At 48.3% G+C, this 24430-nt stretch overlaps 2 protein-coding genes across 2 annotated transcripts; both read right to left on the bottom strand.

The window, feature by feature from the left end:
- Positions 1–90: 90 nt before the first annotated feature.
- On the bottom strand, positions 91–7600 carry BEST2 (bestrophin 2). Its single transcript, XM_044685032.1, has 9 exons — positions 7449–7600; positions 7174–7268; positions 2408–2641; positions 2082–2236; positions 1826–1903; positions 1464–1616; positions 1204–1284; positions 866–1020; positions 91–517 (listed from the first exon to the last, which is right to left on the bottom strand). The coding sequence occupies exons 1-9, from the start codon at positions 7598–7600 to the stop codon at positions 91–93; spliced, it is 1530 nt and encodes a 509-aa protein (XP_044540967.1).
- A 4766-nt stretch (positions 7601–12366) lies between these two features.
- GET3 (guided entry of tail-anchored proteins factor 3, ATPase) lies at positions 12367–19138 on the bottom strand. The gene is made up of 7 exons (XM_044658428.1): positions 18978–19138; positions 17509–17656; positions 15077–15225; positions 14824–14974; positions 14543–14650; positions 13118–13315; positions 12367–12933 (listed from the first exon to the last, which is right to left on the bottom strand). Exons 1-7 carry the CDS (start codon positions 19136–19138, stop codon positions 12802–12804), a joined length of 1047 nt encoding a protein of 348 aa, XP_044514363.1. The 3' UTR covers positions 12367–12801.
- Between the last annotated feature and the right edge of the window lie 5292 nt (positions 19139–24430).

Below are 24430 nucleotides of genomic sequence, written 5' to 3'. Positions count from 1 at the left end.
TGGGTCCAACAGTCCTATCTCTCCTGTGGCTGGCCATCCATCAGGACCAATGCTTAGCATACCAGTCAGTTAGTCAGTGAGCAACCAGGCTCAGGCCAAGCTCTCCTCCTCTTCTCCAATTGGGCTGGGTAACCAGGGAGGCAATGGCGCAGGATTAGGGGCTGGGCCTCGGGCTGTGGGTACCACCACCACAGTGGGAGAGGGCTCCACAGAGGAAGATGCAAGAGCAGCAGGGGCAGCAGGCTCTGGGTCACAGGGGGTTTCCAGGAGGGGACCTGTGGCCGAGTCATCTTGGCCACAGTCTGGGCAAGGACAGCCAGCTGTGGTGGAAGCTTCAGACACACAGCTGTTCTTCCTCCGAAGTAAGGAGAGTCGTCTGCCCAAGATTGTGGAAGCGCCTGGGCCAGAGCCGCCTACTAGGAGTCGGTGCAAGAAGTCTCCTGATACTGGTGGACCTTCCCCCAGTTGTCCCTCTATGCCCTCTAGTCGCTGGAACTGCATGTCTTCTTTAGGCAACCTATAAGGACCAGGGTATGTGGCAAATGGTGACCCGAAGATGTCTCAGAATAGCTCACATCATCTCTGGCTGCTTCTACCCATCCAGATCCCTCGCCAACCAATCCCTTCCATCTTTTCCTTAATTATACTCCCTCATCTATCTCCCCATGAAGAATCTCAGAACTGGAAGGGCCTTAGAGGTCATCTAGTCCAATCCTCTGATTTTACTTGTGGGGAAACAAAGACCTAGAGAAGGATAGGGATGCATTTGAAATCTCATGGATAATAGCAATAGGATGAGAATTTGGATGACCCAATTCCTAGTGTTCACCCCCTTCCCTCCCTAACACCTGTGACCCCAGCTCACGTAATGTCAAAGGTGGAGCCCTGGAAGGAGGGCTGATGCATCATGAAAGCTGTGGCTGCTGTGTAGGGGGCACGGGCATCTGCAGCATCCCAGTACAAATCCTTCTCTAGCAGTGGTAGGTCATCGTACATCTCATCCACTGCCAGCATTGACACCTGGAATGGGGATAATAGAATATGGCTACAGGATCAGGGCATTCTACTGAGGAAGATCTAGGAGGGATGGCCAAAGCTATCCTGGGAGCAGGAAGTAGCTAAGGAGGACCCTGATACAGGAGCTCTCAGAAGGGATGGGTGATCTTTGGGAAAAGAATTTTGAAGAAGGAATGAAGCCCCAACCTGGAAATTTCTGTCAATCAAAAAGTTGGTCTCAAAGTCATCATCGTCCTCCCCAAAAGGGTTGATGAGCTGCTCGGCCACCTATGGAGTAAAGAGTGAGCCCTGGACATGAGGACTCTTCTGCAGAGGGCCCAGTTCAATGCCTTTGGTTCCGTGTGTTCTGTCCTGGCTCCTTCTCCCCAACTCCCACCTCCCCCAACTCCCTGAGGCCTTGATCCCCCCCCAAGCCTTTCCTGTACCCTCTCTCTTGTAGGTGTTACCTTGAGCCAGCCAACATAGAAGAAGAATTGGAGCAGGGTGAAGATAGGAATGCAGAGGTCCATATTATGATTCTTATATCCCTTTGTTGGATCCAGGAACTGGCGCCCAATAAGGCAAGCCAGGAAGAAGCTATATACTGCAATGGTCACTACCTAGAGGCAGGGTCATCATAGGGAGGGATCTCAGATCAGTGGGAAGGGTTGGGAGTAGAGCCCATCATCAAGGGAGCACTGCTGACCCTCAGAAGAGCCTTCCCATTGCCATTGTTCCTCCCTTCCAACTCTGCTCTTGCATTCCCAGACCCTAAGAACTTGGTCAATACCCCAAGGAATGGGAGAGGAAACTGAGTCATGGTGGGTACCTGAGTGTACACGAGCGGGACACTAATCCAGTCATAATGAAATAGCATTCCACACTTGGCCCGGAACTCATCCAGTTTCTGTGATAGAGTTTGAGAAGTTAGGGAGCAGCAACATTGATCCCCTAAGGAGCCTAGAGCCAACGATGGTGGGGTGGGGGTGGAGGGAGATTGTGGAGAGTCCCTTGGGGGACTGACAGTGGCTTCCAGGCTGGAGCCAGGGATCATGGACTTGGTTCTTTGCTCCTACTGTCCCTACCTCCATGAGCAGCTTAAAAGAGCTGCTGTCTCGGATCCGACCCTCTTTTCGAGCTTGGGCAGCAAGGTTGGTGAACCAGACGCAAGGTATCCAGTATTTGTTGTAGGATGAATTCAGGCTCTCATATTTCTTCCTTTCTTCCCGGGTCATAAACCCTAGAAGAACAGAGGGTCACCTCCAGGCCAAGCTGCTAGAGGTTCCTCACCCACCCCCACCCCACTGATCCCCTTCACTGTCCTCCCCTTTCTCTGGCTGGCTGGCAACTTGCTGGAAGATCTCTGAGGAGGGGAACCCCCGAGGCCCAGCATCCTTGGGAAGAAGCTCACCAGCCTCCACCACGTGGTCCATGGTGGGAAAGCGTTTGAAGACTGCCGTGCTGACAGATCGAAGGATGAGAACAGCGGACAGGCCTGCGTAGCGCATCAGCGTGCGCCGGTACAGCCGGCCCCGCTCATCTCGCCCATGCACCGAGCCCGATATCGTGCACATGAGGGCGTCTGGCAGAGGTATCGACCTGTATTGACTCCACCATCGATTCACCACCAGCGTCACATAAAAGCCTGTGGTGGGAGTGGGGAGTGGGAGAGGGAAGATAAAGGTCAGCTGGGACAGGGCTGGGACTGGGCTGTAAAGGTAAGAAATCAAGGCTCCCAGGGGGACAGGAGAGGAATTGGATGTTGGGGGTGGGGAAAAGTCAGGTCTTTCAAGGATCTGATGTCTATATAGGACTGAGGTTGGATTCACGGTATCCAGGGGCCTTCTCAAAAGAAAGGCCAGTAACTCAAGCCATTCCACTCTGCTTTCCTGGACCATCACCTTGCTCTGGCCTCACCTTAAAATCGTGATCCTCCACCCTTGAGTCCCTTGCCCCCTTGTCCCATGGCCCTTGTTCCTTTCCAAACCCCCACCCTGGATTACTCCTGCCATCTAACTGCTCCTCTCCTACAAGGAAGATACTCTAATCTCTGTTGGGCCCTCCTTTTACTCTTCCCTGATATGCTCTATTTGTCCTTTGCCAATCTCCTTGAGCCCACCTCTTCCCCCTCCCCCACTTGCTGCCTCTGGGCAAAGGGCCTCACCTCATATTTCACTGAAAAAAATTGTGGTTATCCATCCAGAGCTCTCTTCTCCCCAATTCTGCACTTCAGATCACCTGCACATGGCTAACCCTTGTCTCCTCCTTTGTTCCTTTCTCCAAGGAGGTGGACCTTTTTCTTACAAAGGACAAAGCCTCTCCTTGTATCCTTAATCCTGTCCACTCCCATCTCTTCAGTCAGCCCCTCTCCCTAATTTTCCATCTCTTTAGCAACTGCTTACCCTGCTGTCCATAAACTTATGACTCTCTTATCCTCAAACAAACAAACAAACAAAAACTCCAAACCTTCACTTGATCCAACCATTCTTTCAGGTGGGCTAAAGTCCTATCTCTCTCCTCCCTTTTACAGCCTCTACTTTCTCTCCTCTCACTCTCTTAACCCTTTGCAACCCAGTAATAGGGTTGTAATTACTGCCCTCTTCAGAGTTACCAGTGATCTTATAATGACTAACTCCAATGGCTTTTTCTCAGTTCTCCTTGACTAATTTGTAGCCCCTCTCCTTCATGCTGATCACCTTTCTTGACACTCTCTTCCCTCTGTTTTCAGAATACTATTTTCTCTTTAGATTTCCTGCCTATCTGACCACACTTCCTTCCTTCCTTTTTCTCTTGTTCTCTCTCTCTTTCCTCTCTTTCCTCCCTCTCTCTTCTGTTTCTCTCTTTCCTCTCTTTCCTCTCTGTTTCTCTTTCCTCCCTCTCCTCTCTGTTTCTCTCTCTTTCCTCTCTCTCTGTTTCTCTTTCCTCCCTCTCCTCTCTGTTTCTCTTTCCTCTCTCTCTCTCTTTCTCTCTCTCTCTCTCTCTCTCTTTCCTCTTTCTGTTTCTCTCTTTCTGTTTCTCTTTCCTCTCTCTCTCTCTCTGTCTCTCTCTTTTTCTCTCCCTACCTTCCACCTTAAAATTAATACTATGTATTAGTTCCAAGGCAGAAGATCAATAAGGGCTAGGCAATGGTGGTTAAGTCACTTGCTCACAGTCACACAGCTAGGAAGTATCTGGGGCCAGATTTAAATCCAGGACCTTCTGTCTCTAGGCCTGACTCTCATGAGATCCACTGAGCCATCCAGCTATTCCTCTACCACTCTTTCTCAGTCTCCTTTACAGGGTCCTCATCTAGATCTTGTCTTCTAATCCAGTTATTCCACCGGGTTCTGCCTGGGCCCTCTTCTCGTTCTATACTATACCCAGTGATCTCATCAGATCCCCTGGATTTAATTGTCATCTTTATTGTTGATGATTCTCAAATCTACCTTTCCTGCCCCAGTCTCTCTGCTTACCTCCAATTTCCCATCTCCAGACTGCCCTTTCGGACATTTTTTCCCTCAATGGATTTTATTTTTATTTTTTTACCAATTACATGTGATAAATTTCCACATAAGTTTTCTGGAGTTATATGGCCCAACTTGTCTCCCTCCCTCTTTCCTCCCCCTTCCAAAGCTGGCAAGCAATCCAGTTTTCAGACATTTTGATCCGTTGACCCAGATATCCAGGAGACATCTTAAACTCACTCTTTCCAAAATAGAATTCATTACTTTTCCCCTAAGCTCCTATCCCTCCACCTTTTACTGCCTATTACTGCCATGATCCACATCATTCTCCCCAGCCCCCAGGCTTAAAACCTAGGTGTCATCCTCAACTCTTCCCAATCTCTCCCTTTTGCCTCTATCTCATTCCCTTCTCTCCTCTAACACTGCCACCATTGTGGTGCAAGCCCTTATGCCCTCACACCTGGACTACTGCAATAACTTGCTGGTGGGTCTGTCTGCTTCAGGACTCTTCCCACTTCATTCCTTGACTTTGTCACCCTTCTATTCAATAAACTCCAGTGGTTCCCTAACACCTCCAGGGTCAAATATTAAATGCTCAGTTTGGCAATCAATGCCTTTTGTAACCTAGCCCCCTCCTATCTTTCATTCTTCTTCTACTTGCTCCTTGCCATGTACAAGTAGCCCTTCCACAACGAGGGGTTTAGGGGCACAGTACCCCCAAGATCTGGAAAGTCCAAGAAAAAACTTTTGTCCCTCCCTTTGTACCAGAGAAGTCTGGATTTTTTCTTTTTCTTTTATGGAGTGTTTACAGTAAAAGCAGTTGTTCATGTTTATGGTATTAAAAGATAAACATATTGATATTATACAATATTATGTATATTTTTATACATTTCCTAGTTTCTAAACTTTTTTGTGCATTTGCAGCTTGCTCAAAACTCCTACAAAATTCTCATTTAATTTTTTATGCCAGCCTGAGATATATTGTAACACAGAAATAAACAGAGATGAGGAAAGTAGAGATGTGAAAGAAATCCTTGTATTCTTTAGTCCTGTGACACTGGCCTTCTTGCTATTCCATGCCCAAGACTCCAGGCATTTTTTCTTACTGTCTGACCTCCAAGGCTGAAACGATCTCCCTATTGTTGTCTCCAGGTTCCCTTTAAGTCCCAATTAAAATCTGACCTACCGGAAGCCTTTCCCAACCTCTCAATTGCAGGGCCTCCTTCCTTACTTTTTATCTGTCCTGTATGTGGTTTGTTTGTACGTATTTGTTTGCTCATTTTCTCCCTCTTTAAGAGAGATTGTGGATTCCTTGAGGTAAAGGACTGCCTTTGGCATGTATGCCCAGCTCTTAGCATCCTGCCTGGCACATAGTAAATAGACTCTTAATGTTTATGAACTGACAGCCAGGTTTCTAGAAAAAAAGATATCTATGCTCTGCCTTGTTCCCACTTCTCAAAATTATAAAGCTGCTTCTTTCTTTCTTTTTTTTTTTTAAACTCTTACCTTCCATCTTAGAATCAATACTGTGTATTGGCTCCAAGGCAGAAAAGTGGTAAGGGCTAGGCAATGGGGGTTAAGTGACTTGCCCAGGGTCACACAACTAGGAAGTGACTGAGGCCAGATTTAAACCCAGGATCTCCCATCTCTAGGCCTGGCTCTCAACCCACTGAGCCACCCAGCTTCTCTCCCTTCCTTCTATTTCTGTTATGAGCACTACTATCTTTCCAGGTACCCAGATTCTCAAATTAAGGGTCATCCTAGATTCTTCATTATTCCTCACCACTTATATCCAATCAGTTGTCAGGTCTTGTTGATTCTACTTCCACAGTATCGTTCACCTTCATCCCCCACCCCTCCACCCTGCATGGCCATTGTCCTAACTGAGGATTTCATTTTCTCTTGCCCAACTGCAATAATTTCCCAATGACCAACTGCATCACGGACTCAAGTCTATCCTCTTGCCAAATAGCAATTCTTAATGCATGCTACCTTTCCAAGCATATTCCATCGTGCTTTCCTCCAGGCACTTTGCAGTCCTGATCTATTGGCAGTTCTTTTGGACAAGACACTCGATTTCCCATCTCCATGACTTTGCACTGGTTGCCTGCTTAGCCTATGATGCCCACCCTCTTTCACCTTCAGCCTTTCAGGATTAAGCCCTCTTCAAAGCTCAGACTAAGTGCATTCCTGATCCTCTCAGTTACTTTGGTTCTTCTCCTCCCCTTTTGCATCTACTCTCTATGGTTTTTCCTATTTATTTTCCTATTTTATTTTCATTTTCCTCCCTCTCTCCAACATAAAGATTTTTTTAAAAGGCAGAAAGTAAGAGTTTTTAAGAGTGGAAAAAAAGTAAGTTCCACTGGGCTGGTTCATTTTGGTCTTTGAATCCCCCGTGCCTGGCACAGAGTACCTACTTAATGCATTCAGGTTGACTGAATGAATCTTGGGTTTGGGGTTTTTTGTTGTCAAATAAAATTATCTTCCCTCTTAGAATTAATACTGTTGGTTCCTGGGCAGAATATTGGTGCGGGCTAAGGAATGCTGGTCAAGTGACTTGCCCAGGGTCACACAGCTAGGAAGTGTCTGAGGTCACATTTGAATTCCAGACCTCCCATCTCTAGACCTGGCTCTCGATCCACGGAGCCACCCAGCTGCCCCTTTAGATCAGCGTTCAGAAAGAGGGGCAAGTGCCTGCAGGTTGTAAGGAAAGATAAGAGGAAGTGGTTCATACCCAGGACAAAGGAGACAGGGATGAGGTTGGCATACTGGTCGCAGTATATGACCAGCTTCTCGAAGTATGGCCTCTGATTGTCAGTGAGGATGAAGCTGGGAGGGCAAAGCAGGGCAAGTTAGCCGCAGCTCTATCCTGGCAGCCCGCCTTCCCTCCCCAGTGACCGGACCCTCTCCTCGGAAGACCGCAGGTCTTAGGGAGCTTCCCTCCCCACTCCTCCCACACCCCAACACCGTCTCCAACCCAATCCCAACGCCCTTGCCCCAAGGCCTCACCGGTAGATGGCGCTCAGTGCCAGGTACCCCCCGAGGAAGATCAGCACCTCTCGGTAGAGTAGTTTGTAAATGCTCCCTCGCCAAAGCAGCAGTAGCTTGGAGAAACCCCCGAAACGAGCATTGGCCACTCGGGCTGTGTATGTCACCGTCATGCTGAGGGTCGGGGTCGGGCTGGGGCTGAGGGCGGGGAAAAGGGGAGGGTTAGGGTCACTCTCTGCTGAAGAGTTCACTCGGGTCCCCGGACTCCTCCCTTCCCCGAGTTCCTCCTCCCCAGTGCTCCCAGCCCCAATCAAGGTTGTCTTCCTCGCTCTTCCAGCGCCCCACGGGACACTCCGCAGGAGGAAGCCTCCTGAATCCCACCTGAGCCAAGGAGGAAGACAGACAGCGCCCACTTTGCCTTGGCCAGGGCCGCCCCATCCCCTGTTGCTTGAACTCGGACTTTTTCTGTGATCCCAGAGCTGGTCTTCATCAGCCGGCACAGTCTCAGTATTTGGTGCACACTCTCTGCTCCCGGGCTTCTAACCCACTGTGAAAGTGATTCTTCTGATTCTTCCTTGCTCTTCCTCACACCAGACATTCCGTCTCTCGACTCTGGATTTTTGGTTGTCCCCCATCCCTGGAACTCTCACCCTTCTCACCTCCGCCTCCTGATTTCCTTCAGGTCTCAGCTGAAATCTTGCCTTCTGCAAGATGGTCTTTCTGGACCTCCCTCCTCTCCCAATTCCACCCCCCCCCTTCCTCCCGCCTTCCCTCGGTTGATTTTCTTCAGTTTATCTTGTATAAATCTTTTTGTACACGATAGTTTACATCTTGTCTCTCTCCATTCTACCATAGGCTCTTTAAGAACAAGAATTTTTAGGCCAGGGCCAGGCTTCACAAGCACTCGATGACTTTACTAAGGTCCCCATCCCCAGAATTTGGACTTTCTATGCCCAGTCCTTGGCAATAGCCTCCTAGGTCCTCGGGACCTATTTTGTCCCTCTAGTGTCTCCACCCTCTAGGCTTTCCTGCCTCATCCTTGTTCGTCACTCCCAGCTCTCGGTCCCGAGCCCCATCTCTCCTGCGTTCCTCTTTAGAAACCTGAGTCCCAGTTCTGCGACCCCACTTTCTCAGTCATTCGCCGCTGGCCAGGAGTCGCTGAAAGGCAGTGCAGCCAGGAGAGAGTCCAGGGCAGGAGAATCGCGTTTCAGTACCGACCTGCCCCAAACTTACCTGTGCAGGCAGTGCAGCGCGAGGCAGGGGAAAATCCGGAATTTGGCGTCAGGGGACCAGAATTCTAATCCTGACTCTGCCGCTTACTTAATCTGTGTGACATTGAACTAGTCATTTATCCTTTCTGAGACTCAGTTTACCCTTCTTTAAATTTCGCGCATTGGACTAGATGACCTCAAAGATCCTTTCAGCTCTCAGTCGCAGGTCTCTCTGACCCTCACTGAAGCCTGTTCCCTCGCTCTTAAGCGGTAGTAGAAAAGATAGCTAGTTGATATTCAAGACTCCAGTCTGTACCTGACTAGCCTGAAGCCTATATTGGAGGATTCTGGCTTCAAGAGGAGCGTGCCCCCATCTCAGCCTTTTCTACCCTGCCTCCCGGGACCCCCAGCTCCCAGCGTCGCCCTGCCCTCCTGTTCGGAAGCCCCCGCGTCTGCACCCCAGCTCACCAGCAATTGAAAGTTGGAAGGAGAAGCAGAGACTCCGGCGAGAGGACAGGAGCGCAGGAGGTTCAGGGGCTGTGCCGAGGGATCTGGGCTGGGAAGTGTGAGGGGGGCTCCTCCCTGTACCACCGGCCCCGCCCTTCCCCGCCCCTTAGCTACTGGGGGAAGGGAAGGGCGCGCACACACCGACGACACTCTTCTCCCTTCCCCCGTCCCCCCGCGTCCCCACCCTAGTCCCGCTGTCCTTTGGCTCAGACCCTCCCTAACCCCATGGTCTGTCTCCCCCTCCCCGCCCCATGGTGTGACGCGACAGGTGGTCTGTCTTTCCTTTTGGCATTCTTTTGGAGCCGCATCCTAACCTCCTCCTCCGTCCCTCGCCCCCAGTCCATCCCCGGAGCCTTGTTCCCTGATTCTAAGGGGGTGGTGTGCGCGGCAAATCCTCGACAGACCCTGACTTGTGTTACCAGCCACTGCTGGAGCCTGGGAACAATGAGCTACACCCTCTCTTGCTCCCCTCTCTCCTTTTTAGCTCAGGTCACCCTAGGGAGAAAGCTTGGGTCGTGCTCCTGCTGCCCTCCAGTTTCCACTCCGGCAGACGCCGAAAATCACATAATACCATCGAGAAGTGCGCTCTCGTGCGCCCGTGTGCACACACACACGCGCAGAGGAAACGGAGTCGTGCTTTTCTCGTCTTCCCCCTCCCCTCCATCTGGTCCTTCATCAGCTTCCCCCATGATCCTTTGGCTTAATATCAATAAACATGGGTGGGAAACAGAATTGTGTCCAGGTACACTGGGTGAGAAATGGCCGGGATTTCAAGGCGTAGTGGAGAACCGGCTTCAAAGCCTTGAGGTCCTGGGTTCAAGTCTCCGCCTCCGAGCCATACTGGCTGCGAGACCCCAGGCAAGTCACAACCTCCTGGCTCTGGGCCACCGGGGCTCCGAGTTACTGAGGAGGCGCCGACCTGCGGCGGGAGAGGGAGCTCCTCAGTCCAATGAAATCCCAAGATCTGGCTCTGTCCTCGTCCGACTAGGGAGGTGTACAGGGCAGCCTAGCTTTGACCTTAGGCTAGGGAGTGAGGATGACATCTCTTCCCTCAGGTGAGCTGCGGATCAGCTCAGGGCCAGGATGCACGAGACGTCCTGTTCTGGAATCAGGGTGTGCTGTCCTAGTGTGGAATCACCAGGGTGTGCATGTGAGGGGGCAGGCACCGCCCAAGACATGTGGTGGGGGGCAATTGAGAAGCCAGAATGAGCCAGCTAGGGCTCCTTGTAAAGTGGCTGCGCACCTCAAGGTGCGGGCTGATCCATAAACGCGTCTGTTTGCCACTGTCCAGCTGCTCCGGAGCTCTTGGGGTGGAGCGCAACTGGGTGGGGGTGTGTGGGTTCGATGTTCCACCTGCCCCAGCTCCACCAGCTGCGCTTCGGGGCACGAAGGAGGGAGGAGCCCTTTAAGAAAGCCTTTCCCCCTTCCCCCACCCTGGAAGCTAACCGGGGTTGACCAACTGGCCAAGCATTGGTTACTCCTGCTGGGGCAGACAGAGTGTTCCAGACAGAGTGCGCCGACCCCTCGTCACTGCCCTCCCACCCCCCACCCCTCACCATCTCCGGAGCAAACCTGCTAGGTTCTAGTCTCAGGTCTATCACAGTGCTTTAATCTTGGGTCCAAAGCCTTTCTCTTGACCTCAGTTTCTTCATCTGTTAAATGAAGATAAAAGGCCTGGGAAAGGAATGGAACTTTATGGGGCAGTCCACCCTGGTTATTTTCAGCAAAAGGCTATAGACCCTACTACAGCCTCCAATCCCCATGCCACTCTTTACAGGACTGCATCGTTAGCCCCAGCTGAAGCAGTCTTCTTCTCCACTTGGGATTGCAGGACTCCTGGGTTCTGGGTGTTTGCCAACCCCTCTCCCAATGGGGAAGCAGGTAGAGGCTATGGCACTAACCCAGTCTGTTCTGGATACTTCACCTATTCCAGGCTAGCCCTTTTTTCTGGACTGCCTAGGGCCAAGTCCCTAGAGGCTGCTCTTTCTCTTTCGGGGGGGTTGGGGCTCACTGGTCCCAGTCTGAGGCTGCACCATTAAACCTGTACCAGGTAGTGTTCTGCCTTGGAGAGGAGGCTGCTTAGCTCCAGTGTAGACACATAGCTGGGCAGGCACATCTCCAGACTTAGGATTCAAAAGGGAAAAGGAGTGGGGGGGGGGGGGGGAACCAACCAAGGGCACACAACTGCTAATCCTCTGGCTGAGACCTCAGCCCAATCTCCCCTTCCAAGAAAGGTGGGGCCAGCCCTCACCTCAGGCGGCTGTTAATTCCCTAACCAAACAGCTGGCACTGCCTGGCCCCCAGCAGGGCCAGCTAATCCTGCTCCTGTGTCCTGTGGTGCTCAACTATCCTTGTGCTGATGGCATAGGGAAAGGGCCACCCCATTCCCATGCCCCGTGACCTTTCTCATGTTGGGGTGTGTGTGTGTGTGTGTGTGTGTGTGTGTGTGTGTGTGTGTAAGGGGTGGGGTCTTGGAGGGAAGGCCATCAAAAACTAGTTGGTTCCCAGCCAAAGGTGCTAAAGGAAGGAGAAGGGTTCCCTATTCTGATTTAAGATTCCCAGGGATGAGGCGGGTCCAATGCCAGGGAGAGGCTGGGAACCTCGTAGCCCGCCCTGCTCTGCTAAGGGGCTGCCGCCCAATTCTTCCCACTGTCTATGTCATCTGTCTGTCTTCTCCTTTCTATTCCATAGTTACCACTCCTTTTTTCTTCTCATTTTAGACTTTCACAGCCTCTCCCTATCTCTACTCTTGAGCCCATCTATCTTCACAGGCTGTCGGGTATCTTCACATTTAAAGGAAGTATCAGGGATTCACAATGGGCTTCCTTCCTTACAAGAACCCTTCTAGGGTATTATTAGTGGATGGATAGCTAAGAGTGGTGGGCTGGGAACCAGAACCTACTAATTCAGATTCTGTCACTCAAGCCTTCCTCAAGACTGTAAAATTCAGAGTCCTGGGATCAGAGGAAGTGTCCTATTATTATCCCCAGTTTACAAATGAAGAAACTGAGGCTTGAGGTGGCTGTTCCCAAGGTCTCACAGCTAGCAAATAGACAGATTTAAGTCTGCTCTGAAATTCCAAGATTCTGCCCCTCTGCCCTTGTCTCCTACATTTCTTCCTCCACAGCAGGACAGCTTTTGGGTACCCATTTACCAGTACCTCTCTTTCCATTGCCTCCCACTTTCCTGCCCCCATCCCCATTTAAACAGTCCACACCTGGTTATTAGAGATCGTATTTATTGGGGAAGAGGGAGAGAAGTTATTGGACTGGGGTGGGGGTAGGGGGGCAGGGAGGAAACATGGTCGCTTAGAGTCAGTGACCAGGTGCCAGGCAGCAGGGTCCTAAGGAGACAGATAGCAGCCTGGAACCCCGGACACAGAGGTAGGCTGCAGGACACAGCCTAAATGAATTTGTTATTTCTTCCCCCACCCCTCCCACCTGGCCCCAGTAAGCTCAGCTCCCTGCCCCCAGGGAGTAAGAAATAAATACCTTCCTTTCCTTGCCCCTACCCTCTTTTTCTCCCCCAAACCAGCAGCTCCCTCTGTGGGGTATCAGGAACATCTGTGCAAACTCTGCCTTGGGGCAGAGGAGAGTTCCAGGGAAATGCATGGCAGGAGGAGCCAGGGCCAAGGGTGGGCAATCCGCCTTTCCAGGCTACTGAGCACTGGGTGGTTTGTAGGGTTCCAGCAGGAGGCTGGAGAAGGTGTTGACTTTGTCAGCCCCTCGAACTTCATGGGGCAGCAGCGGCAGCTTCACAATGTGGAAGTCTTCATAGAGGTCCTCCATCTGAGGGGGCCACATGGCGAGGTCAGAGCTCAACCCTGGGGAGGTCAGGGGTCAGCCCCCGGGTAAGTGAGGGTGGCAAAGGGCAGGGGGAGAGGAAAGGGGGTGGTCCCAGGTCAGTGACTGGGAGAGAAGGTGGCAGAGGGTGGGTGGAGGATGGAGAGGGTGGGCAGTCGGGCAGACTCACCTGGTCGAGGTATTTGGACTGTATCTTGTGCCGGGCCTCACACATCTTGCAGGGCTTCTCGGGCTCAGGAAACACCAGCTGGTTGACAATTATATTGTGAGTGTCTATCTTGCACTTGGCCAGCTCCTGGATGAGTCGTTCAGTCTCATATAGGGATAGGAACTCAGCAATACAGACACAAATGAAAGTTGTCTGTTCCTGGGGTGGGGTGGGAGAAAAACAATGGAAATTCTGGGTCATTTCCAAAGTAGGGGCTCTTGAACTTTTTCCTTTTTTCAGGGTTTGAATTAATTATGTATATATTTCCAATTACTGTACATATAAAAACAAAGTTTAGGGTAGCTAGGTAGCACAATGGATAAAGTGCTAGGCTTGGAGATGGTGGGGTCCTAGGTTCAAATCTGGCCTTAAGACACTTCCTAGCTGTGTGACCCTGGGCAAGACACTTAATCCCAATTACCTAGCCTTTGCTGCTCTAAAACAGAAGGTGGGGGGGGGGGAGGGGGGAGAAAAGGAAGCTGGGTAGCTCAGTGGATTGAGAACCAGGCCTAGAGATGGGAGGTCCTGAGTTCAAATGTGGCCTCAGACACTTCCCAACTGTGTGACCCTGGGCAAGTCACTTAACCCCCATTGCCTAGCCCTTACCACTCTTCTGCCTTGGAGCCAATACATTGTATTAACTCCAAGACAGAAGGCAAGGGTTTCAAAAAAAAAAAAAAAAGATAAGGGTTTTTTTTAAACATTTGGTTTTTAAAAATTTGAATTTCAAATTCTCTCCCTCCTTCCTTTTCACCTTCTTCAGGGCCCCCTGAACTAAAGACTTTTCAGACTGCCCAAGACCTAGCCCAGTATTCTATACACAGCTAATGATTAAAGATGGAGCCTGGGGCTGGGACCAAAAGCTCTAAGGACCTCCCTCTATCAATGAAGGTTGGCCTTTTAGTTCCAGAAGAGCAAAATAAAGCTCCTAGATTACTATACTATTAGAAATGGCTAGGCCCATGGAGAATATCTAGTCAGATATTCATAGATTTAGGGCTAGGCATACTGGACATCATTTACTCCAAATTTCCCACTGGACAGATAAGAAACCAAGGACAAGAGGCAATAAAGTGATTGACCCAAGATCCCAGTGGCAGGTAGAGCCTAGAGACTAGACCAGAGTCTCTAAACTCAATCTCATGCTTCCCAGTGGTCTGGAAAGCCTCCACCCTTCATGGAAACCCAATGAAATCTTTATCTATCTGCCTCCAACACCTGAACCCAGGACCTTGGACTGTAGAGCCAGGGTTCTTTCTTTTGGACTATGCTGCCTCCCTGTTCAGGTTAGCATATGACTTCTAAGATCAATGAATTAGGAGATATTTCAGAGTGACCAACAGGTACTGTTAAAAGGATCTCAGTGCTCCTCTGGGTAAGGCTCACCGGATCCTTGAACTGCTCACTGACCGACCGGATGACAGGCAGGGTTTCTTCAAGCTTGGAGGCCAGCTGGTCAGCATTCATATCACCCAGGCCCAGCATGTTGCACATCTATAGTGACACATGGGGAGTAGAGGTCACCACCTCCAGACCCCTCTCTAGGCCTCTTCCCCCCCCACTGCCTTGTGCCCATCCTGAGGTCCCCCCCTCCTGCCATGAGTGCCCATTCTGAGTATCCCTCCACCATCACCACCCTGCCTGTCCCAGATGAGTGTCCATCCTGCCTGTGAGATGAAGGGGCTGATCTGGTTCTTGATCTGCATGAGGCGTCCCAGGCCCCGCTCCACAATGGTGGGGAAATTGAGCAACCGAAGTGTGTGACCAGTTGGGGCCGTGTCAAATACCACAACTGAGAAGTTCATCCCTTTCACCAACCTATTGGGGAGGAAAAACAGGAGAGGAGCCAGGGACAGCTACTTTAGGCAGAGCTGGTACTGTATCAACCTGCCAAGAGCTGATTTCAGCCCTTCCACTCACCTCATAACTTCAGCATAGCTCATGGCCTCATCAATGCCAGGGAAGGCACTCATGGCCTCCTGCATCATTTTTTTGCCCATGCTCAACATATTGTCTTCCTCAAAGAACTCATCTGGAAGTTCTGCCACGCCCAGGCTTGGGTCAATCTCCTTCAAGAGACAAAGGGAATAATAAAAATAGCTTTCATGTAGTTAGCACTTGATACCCATTATCTCATTTGATCCTCCAAATGATAAGAGCACTGAGTCTGGAGTCAAAGGATCCTGGCTTCTTCCCTCACTGCCTATGAGGATGTCAAACCCTTGAGCAAGTCCCTTCATTGATATGGCCTTGGTTTCCTTTAAGTTTCAGAGCTAGGATCCTGTCCAGAATAATCTTGTGAGGAGGATGCTATTATTATCCACATTTTAGAGATGAGGACAGTGAGACCCAAGAGGAAGTAACTGGCCTCAGGTCACCCAGGAAGCAGCAGAACAGGGATTGGGAAGCATATCCTCTGCTTCCCAAGTCAATGGGCCTTTTCATGGTACAACCTGCTCTAGCCCAGAACAGAGGAAACAGAGACACAGGAAAATCACTCCAGGGCAGGGGGGCCAGGAAATTAGGCATGGCCCTCCATTTTCTAACTAAATTATGAGGAGATAGGGGCCTATAGTTGAGCCAGATCTTCTGAAAAAGGCCTTGGGCAGAGGTGTCAAACACAGTATTAGGCCCACCACATTTCTAAGTGTGGCCCAAGCCAAAGTGAAATGTAATTGGAAAAAATGTTTAACAGAATAAATAAAAATACAATGAAATGTAGATAATATTGCATTTAAAAACTAAGTCCATATATAGCCCACAGGCATCCTTACAGATTAGTGACCTTTTCTATTTGAGTTTGACACCACCGGTCTAGGCCATAGAGCTGGTTCAAAGTCCATAGAGAACTCTATGGCCCAAGCCCAGCTTTCTCAGTGACAGGAAGGAGGTGGGGGCAGAAGCCTCCTTCATCATGTAAGAAAGAGTTCCTGAGGTTCTGAAAGAGATGCTGGGGTGCAAGTGAAAAAAAGAAAAGGATATGGCAGAAGAAGTCTAGCTCCCAGACTTCAGTTTGAGGAGAGTCTGAATATCAGGTGGGAGGGAGAAATATTAGCCTAGGGAGAGGTGATCTTGAGGGAGGCCCAGTGCTGAGTTGAATGTGGTAGAAATGGAGCTTGGATGTCAGGAGGGGGTGGGGGGGAGTTAAATCCTGGTCAATGGGTGAGGAGAAGAGATATTAGGATAAGGGAGGGGGTTGAACTAAATTATCTTTGTGGTTCCTTCCAACTCTGAAAGTTTAAGAATTTTTGTTTATCATTTACCACCTGTGTGACCTTAAACAAGTCACTAAACATTTCAGCTAACAATCCCTGCCCTGTGTTTTTCCCTGAGCAAGAACAATGACTCTGGGGGAAACTATCTGGCTTGGAACCCTGGCTCTGTTATTTGGTCAAGATCTCAGTCATCTCAAATAAGTCTAGCCTCATTTTCCTTATCAGTAAAACGCAAGTGTTTGATTCAGAGGTCCCTTCCAGCTCCTAACCCCATGCTTCTATCTCACCAAACCCACAGCCTTTCCCATCACTGTGCAGTGTCCTGGGGCTGGCATTGAGACAACCTGGCTAGAGAACTAGGTTATTTGCCTCCTAAAGCCCAGAGACAGAGACTGGGCAGGGCACAAGGAAGATAAACTAAAGGCTAGGGAAGGGAGTAACTGTCCTCGGGTCATAAGCAGAGTAAGCCAGCACCTCCCTCTGACCTCCGGCAGTCTATGCAGGGTGAGGCCACCACAATTTTTGGAGCAGGTAAGAGATATTATCTGGGCTTGTTTGGGGAAGATCAGTTTGGCAGCTTGTGCTGCACAGGCTAGAGAACTAGGGAGAGACCAGTTGGGATACTACTGCAGTGTGCTTGACTTGATGAGGACCAGAGGTAAGGTGCTGCTAGGTAAGGAGAGGTAATTTCAGGACAAAAAAATCATCAGTGGAAAGTGAGAGCAGAGAATCAGAGAACAGAGAACAGAGGGAGGTTTCCAATGTGGCAGTAGGAAAGAGTCAATTTATTTGAGGAGTCAATGGTCATTCTGATTTTAGTAGGTGAAGTTCCCAATCTTTTGCCTCCATGGAGCTCTGCCCTCCTCAACCCTGCCTGCTGCTGAGTCAGCACCAAGACAAGCAGCATTTCCACATTTAAATCACAGACAGTCAGAGCTAAGAGCACTCAGATATCATCTAGTCCATGCCCTTTTTATACAAAGACCTGAGAGAGGAAGGGTCACAAAGTCAGTGGCAGAGTAGGGATCTGATATCATGACTCCTGTCACCTTGTTTTTGTCCATGAATTGTAACTTCAATATCTATAAGGCAGATAAGTCCTTCCCACAGCAACCCCAGGTATTCTTCAGCACTTACCATAGCAAAGAGGTTGTCATAGCCCTTCACTTTGGTGGGGACTTTGGAGAACTTCTGGTCAAAGGCATCAGAGATGTTGTGGGCTGGGTCCGTGGAAATGATGAGGACGCTTTCTCTCCCCTTGGACAGTTGTACTGCTAGGCTGCAGCTGGGCAGAGTGAGAACCAGGAGAGCCAGCTGGAGGGGGCAGGAGGGGCTGAGCTCCACTCCCCTTCTCCCAGCTCTCATCTTAAACAGGCTAGAGGAGCTTAGGCTCCAGAGGGAAAGTCAAAGATTCAGAGATTTCATGGGACCCTAAGAGTGGCAAAAAAGGTATGCAAGAAGGGAGATGTACAGAACCTAAAGGAAAGGAATGCAGATTCTAGCCCAAGGCATCTACAAGCCCTAGAAGTCTGTAGCTGTGGGACAAAAATGGGACTCAGAGCAAAAGAGTCAGGTCCTCTTGTGTGGAACACAAGGAAAGGATGTATGGAACTTGGAAGGCAGGAGTACAGATCCTCTAAAGAGGAAAATGTGGGATCTGGAGAAAGTATGTAAAGCAGGGATGGGGGAAGGAGACTATTTATCTCATGTATACATGTACATATATGATCCCAGGAGATGAAGTTTGACCCTGGGGAAAAAGTATGTGGAACGAGGAGCAAAGCAGTTATGTACAGGAAAGGTTGTGTGGGCCTTGGGGAAAGAATGTGAGAGACCCAGAGGGAGAAGATGCTTGAGACTCTGGGCCAGTGGACATAGGCCTGGGAAAGGGAAGAAGGATTTAGAGAGAGGAAGTATAGGTCCCCAAGGTATGGAATATCCAGGAAAATGTGTTCAGGACCCTGGAGGAGGGTGTAGTGGTAGATAGTTAAAGTTACTCAGGACCCAAGATGGATAACATGTCTCCAAGAGAGGATGCTTAGCACCTGGGAGGTAGGGCATGCTAGTCCCCAAGAGAGGATGCTCAGGACCAGAGGGCATGGTGGTAGATAGATGAAGGTGCTCAGGCCTCGAGAGGAAGAGCATGCTGAGGACTCAAAGAGGAAAGACATGCTGGTCCCAGGGAGAGGAATGTGGTCGCAGAGATGAGGATGCCTGGGAGCCAGAGAGAAACTGCACCCTGGAGCTGTCAGGCGGTGCACATCGAATGCAGGAGCCTGAGAATTTCATCAGACCTCGGGAAGGTAGCTGGACTCGAGTCAGCAACTAGAAAGGTGCTCCAATGCAGATCCCCGCCCCCTTTTTTCTCCTTCCCAGGGGCTAGTCTTCGAACCCTCGGAAGACCCCCACTCACCGGTGGGGGGAGGGGAGAGTAGTATGACCCATTCATTTATGACTTTTCTCCTCCACTCACGGGTTGGTATGATCCGACCCTTTCTCATTACCAGCCGCTTCCCCCGCTCCCCGACTGCTGTGGTACAGCCCACCGGTCCCCATTCCCCATGGCCCCGTCTCCTACCGCAGTGGAACTTCCCTCCCGCCCCTACCTGCAAGTGGTCTTGCCCACGCCGCCCTTGCCACCGACGAAGATCCACTTGAGGCTGCGCTGCTCGATGATGTTGCTGAGTGTGGGCTCCAGGGGCTCCACATCGGGAGCATCTTCGAACTCTTCTGACTCCAGCCCCCACCCGGCCACCCCAGCCGCCATCTTGGAACCGGCTCACGTGACCCGAGGGCAGCACAAACTATGGGCGCTCTCTTCGGTGGGGGGGGTTAGCTATGGAGAATCGTAGTTTAAACGTCGCATTCCGTTAAGAAAGAGTGATAATGTTCAAGAAGTGAATTTACAAAACTTTTAGAAGCGTGAAACTTGATTTACTATCACGTGAACTCCTGTTATGCGTGGAAGTGTTTTTGGTCGAGTCGTTGTGTCCCCCTGACTTTTTCCAGCAGTAGTATTACCTATCCCGTCCCTCCTTTGCAGATTGGGGCCTATGTCCAGACTCTCCTGTTGGATTGGCTGCGACTATCGGACGTTCCTCCTCCAACCGCCAACAGCCTACTTTAGAAGCCAGCCTCGCCTTAGCAACCAGACAAACTCATCCACGCCGCTACTAGCGGGGGCGGAACCTTGACTTCTGTCTCCTCAGCGTATGGGCTAATCCCATTGTCCGTCAGAAGATGCTCTGAGCCCGCCCCCCACCCCCTATTGGCTACTTGCCTTAAGGCATCTGTTCTATTGAAAAGTACGCACTCCCAGAGCAATTGTCACGGCCAAATCTTGGAGCAACTTTGGCGCATGGTTACAAGCGCACCCATTTTTGTGCTGCTTTCTGGCAGCGGCACTGCAGGCCTGGAGACCGTTAGGTCCAATTCTCACATGTACTGATTGGAGAAATAGGTGCAAAGATACTGATTCATATTCACGCGGGTAGTAAATAGTGGGGCACGGGACTCGAACCCGGAACCTCCAGCTCCAAGCCTTGTTGTCTCCTTCCTCTAACTTCCTCCAGAAGTCAGCTCCCGAGTGAGAGAGCCAGGGCAAGTAATCTACCCATTTTATAGATGAGGAAAACTGACTTTCCAAAAATCCCACAACAATTAAACAGTAAAGCCTGGTCCCCTAGCATTTTTTTTTTTTTTAATCCTTACCTTACATCTCAGAATCAATACTGTGCATTGGTTCTAAGGTAAAAGAACAGTAAGGTCTAGTCAATGGGGGTTAAGTGACTTGCCCAGGGTCACACAGCTCAGCACACAGGGAAGTGTCTTGAGGTCACATTTGAACCTAGGACCTTCCATCTCTAGATCTGGCTCTCAATCCACTGAGCCACCCAGCTGCCCCTCCCCTAGCATTTTAAAAGCTGGAAGAGGCACCTAATGAGGGCATCTAAGCCAGCCCCAAATGTGATTCCAGGCTATCCTCTGCATCAATACTAAATGATAATCAGAAGAGCCCATCAGTTTCCCTACTCAAGTTTCAGCAATACTGATACTTCTAGGTTAAAATACCAAAGTGGACAAGCACCTCCTATGTGTCAGACCCTTATTAAACATCTGCTTTGTGTCAAGATTGAGCACTGAGAATACAAAGGCAAAAGTGAATGTGTTTGCCTCCAAGGATCTTGCAGGGGAGGTAACTGTGTATTCATATATGGGGGGGGGGGGGAGAATACACACACACACACATATACACACACACAGAGAAAGAGAGTGAGAGAGAGAGAGAGAGAGAGAGAGAGAGAGAGAGAGAGAGAGAGAGAGTACTGTTACCCATGACCTGATTTTTTGGAGGAAAATAGATTCTAAAAAGATGGGATTTCCTCAGACACTTCCCAGCTGTGTGACCCTGGGCAAGTCACTTGACCCCCATTGCCCACCCTTACCACTCTTCCACCTATGAGCCAATACACAGAAGTTAAGGGTTAAAAAAAAAAAAAAAAAGATGGGATTGAAGAAGGGACTGGTTTCCAGATAGAGAGATAGCTAATGCAAAATGTCTTAGTGTGAAAAGACTAATGTTTAATCATTCCAGAAAGATAATTTGGAGCCAGCTTATAAATGGTTTTAAATTCCAAATAGGAATTTGTTTTTGACCCAACAAGTAATAAGGAATCCCTTGAGTTTACTGAGTATGTAATGACCCACACTTGAGGAATGGCAGCCATGTGGAGGACAGATTGGAGGAGTAGGAGAATTAAAGCAGAGAAATATATACATAACTTTAGGGTTCAAACTAGGATAATGGCCCTATGAGTAGAGAGAAAGGGATGATGCCAGCAAGATTTATCAACTGATAAGATATGAGGAGTATCATACTGCATTCTAAAAAGGAAAGCTATTTAATGACGAAGCTCTTTATTTCCCCCTTCTTATTTCATAACTTCCTGACAACATCCCTCTTTCTTTCCTTTTTCCTCCTAGTCTGTGAGAGACTGCCCTTCTTGCCAAGACTAAGCCCCCTTCATGTACCCTTGATTCCATCCCTTCCCATCTGTTCCAGCAGATTGCAATGTCAATCTTTCTCACCCCACCAGTCTTTAACCTTGCCCTATCCACTGCCTTTAAACAATCTTAATTCTCTCCCATGCTTAAAAAAAAACTTTCAAAAGACCCTACTATTCCCTCAAGATATACTATCAAAAGCTGTCTACATTCACCACTTTCACTTGCTCTTATCTTACTCTCCTCTCAACCCTTTGTAATTAGGCTTCCAACCCCACTACTTGACTGAAACTGAGTTTCTAGTGATCTCTTCTTGATTGTCAGATCGAATGGTCTTTTTTCCATTTTTCCTCTTTTTCATATAGCTGTTGCATTTGACACTTATGACCTTCTCCTTGATACTCTCTTATCTTGCGGTTTTTAAGATATTGTTCTCTCTCTCTCTCTCTCTCTCTCTCTCTCTCTCTCTCTCTCTCTTTTTAAACCCTTAACTTCTGTGTATTGGCACCTTGGTGGAAGAGTGGTAAGGGTAGGCAATGGGGGTCAAGTGACTTGCCCAGGGTCACACAGCTGGGAAGTGGCTGAGGCCAGATTTTAACCTAAGACCTCCCATCTCTAGGCCTGGCTCTCAATCCACTGAGCTCCCCAGCTGCCCCGATACTGTTCTCTCTTGGTTCTACCTAGGGTCACCAATTCTTGGTGTCCTTTGCTGGATCATAATTCATATCATATCCCCTAACTGTGGTGATCCCCAGTGCTCAGTTCTGGACCCTCTTCTCTTCCATGGGTTTAGTTATTATTTCTATGTAGATATTTAGATACCTGCCATCTATATGTCCAGCCCTAGTGTCTTCCCTAGAGCTCCTGGCAACCTGATCACCACACTCTTCTATTCAATAAACTCCAAGGGTTCCATATTGCTTCTGGAATCTCGTCAGTCACTGGTCTAGCCAAACTATCCTTATTCCTGAACTACAGTACATCTCTAGTGTCCCTTCCTTTGATTGGCTTATTCCTTATACTTGGAATACCCTCCCTTGTCATCTGTGTTCTTGATTTTCTTTCTTCAGTCACCAATTAGGTGCCTACTATGTGCCAGGAATAGTACTAGGCTCTAACAAATACATAGAATCATATATTACACATCAGATAAACTAAAACAAGGATATCCATCATGATTAGACAAGGCAAAAATAAAAATAGACGTGAGAAAAAGAGATAAGTAGGGAAACTATTATACTTAAAGCAGTTCTTCCTTTTTTCTCATGGAACTTTTTGGCAATCTGGTAAAGCCTATACTTATACTCTACTCATTATGCACTTGAATGCATAAGATAAAACACAGAATTAAATGGAAAATACAGTTATCAAAGTATTTTTTAAAAAGTTAATGGGTCCCTAGCTAAAAATATAACTTAAAAGCCCACAGATGACAAGCCAAAATCAATACATAAAAATATATATGTGTGTATGTATGCAATGATGAAACAGAATTTATATGCTTAAAGGAAAAGTTAAATGAACTGTAGAGAGAAATAGATGGTGACTTTACAATAATTATAATAATAATAGATAACATTTATATAGTGCTTTAAGGTTTGCACATTGATCTAATTATGTTATCTGATTGAATCCTCACAAGAACCCTGTGAATTTGGTGTTATTCCCATTCTATGGTTGAAGAAACTGAGTCTAAGTAAGGTTAAGTGATTTTCCCTGAGTTCAAATTTAGCCTCAGACACATAATAGCTATATGATCCTCATCAAGTCTCTATCTCTGTTTGCCTCAGTTTCCTCAATGGCAAAATTAAGATAATAATAGTATCTACCTCCTAGGATCCTTATGAGGATCAGATGAGATAGTATTTATTAAGTTCTGAGCAAAATGCTTGGCATATAATATAGGTACTACAGAAATGATAGCCAGTATTATTATTAATAATAATAATACATTGAAACCATAATCTCAGCAAAATTACATTACAGAAATAAATCCATAGTAAATAACTACAGAATATTTAAAATATTTGGGAGTCCGTCTATGAAGACATAAAAATGGCAAGAATATAACTACTAGCTTGTATTTTTATAGTGCTTCCAGATTTACAGTGTGCTTGCCACCTCTGGACTAGACATTCTGGGAGTTTTTTTTTAAATGATGCCTAAAATTCCCTGAACTGTATTGCCTTTGGCCCTGTAAAATGGTCTTCAAAGTGGATATAGATGACTGCTATAAGGGCAGTGGGGACCAGATGAGTAAGAAAAAACAACAGAGTAGCAGAAACAGAATTTTTGCATGGAAAAACTGCTAAAACTATGGAAAGGAAAGAAAACAGTAGTGACTTTCCACCTAGAAGGCTCCTAGAAGCCCCATTTGTGGACCAACAGCTACAGTGAAAACAACTTTTCTGCTCTGCCTGCCTCAAATCTCTTCCCCTTCTAGTCCACCCTCAATTCAGCCACTAAACTAATTTTCCATATCTATAGGTCAAACCATCTCATTATACCTCTTCAACTCTGGTCAATTCCAGTAGCTCCCAATAACCTCCAGAATCAAATACAAAAATCCTTTGACATTCAAAGCCTTTCATAAACAACACTCTTCTACCTTTTCGTTCTTCTTATACCACTCCCATGTACTCTTTGATCCAGTGACACTGGTCTGAATGTTCTGTAAACAAGATATTCCTTTAGAGTCTGGTTTTTTCTCTATCTCCCATGCTTGGAATGTTCTCCATCTTCATCTCCACCTACTTGCTGCTCTGAATTCATTTAAGTCCCACCTTTTAAAGGAAGCCTTACCTAATCTCTCTTAGTTCTAGTGCCTTAAAAGTTGTCTGATTTAATATATATGTATAATAAATCAGAAATAAATATACACATATATATGTAATATAAATGCCTTGTTTGTACCTATTTGTTTGCTTGTTGTTGTCCCTGTTAGACTGTGAGCACTTTGAGGGAAAAGACTTACTTTTGGCTTTTTTTTGTATCCTCAGCTCTTAGCACCATGCCAGGCACCTAATAAATGCTTTTTGACTATTGACTAGGACTA

The sequence above is a fragment of the Gracilinanus agilis genome, chromosome 1 (genome assembly GCF_016433145.1).
Source record: "Gracilinanus agilis isolate LMUSP501 chromosome 1, AgileGrace, whole genome shotgun sequence".
Taxonomy (NCBI): Eukaryota; Metazoa; Chordata; class Mammalia; order Didelphimorphia; family Didelphidae; genus Gracilinanus; species Gracilinanus agilis.
This window is presented reverse-complemented; position numbering and strand designations above follow the sequence as displayed.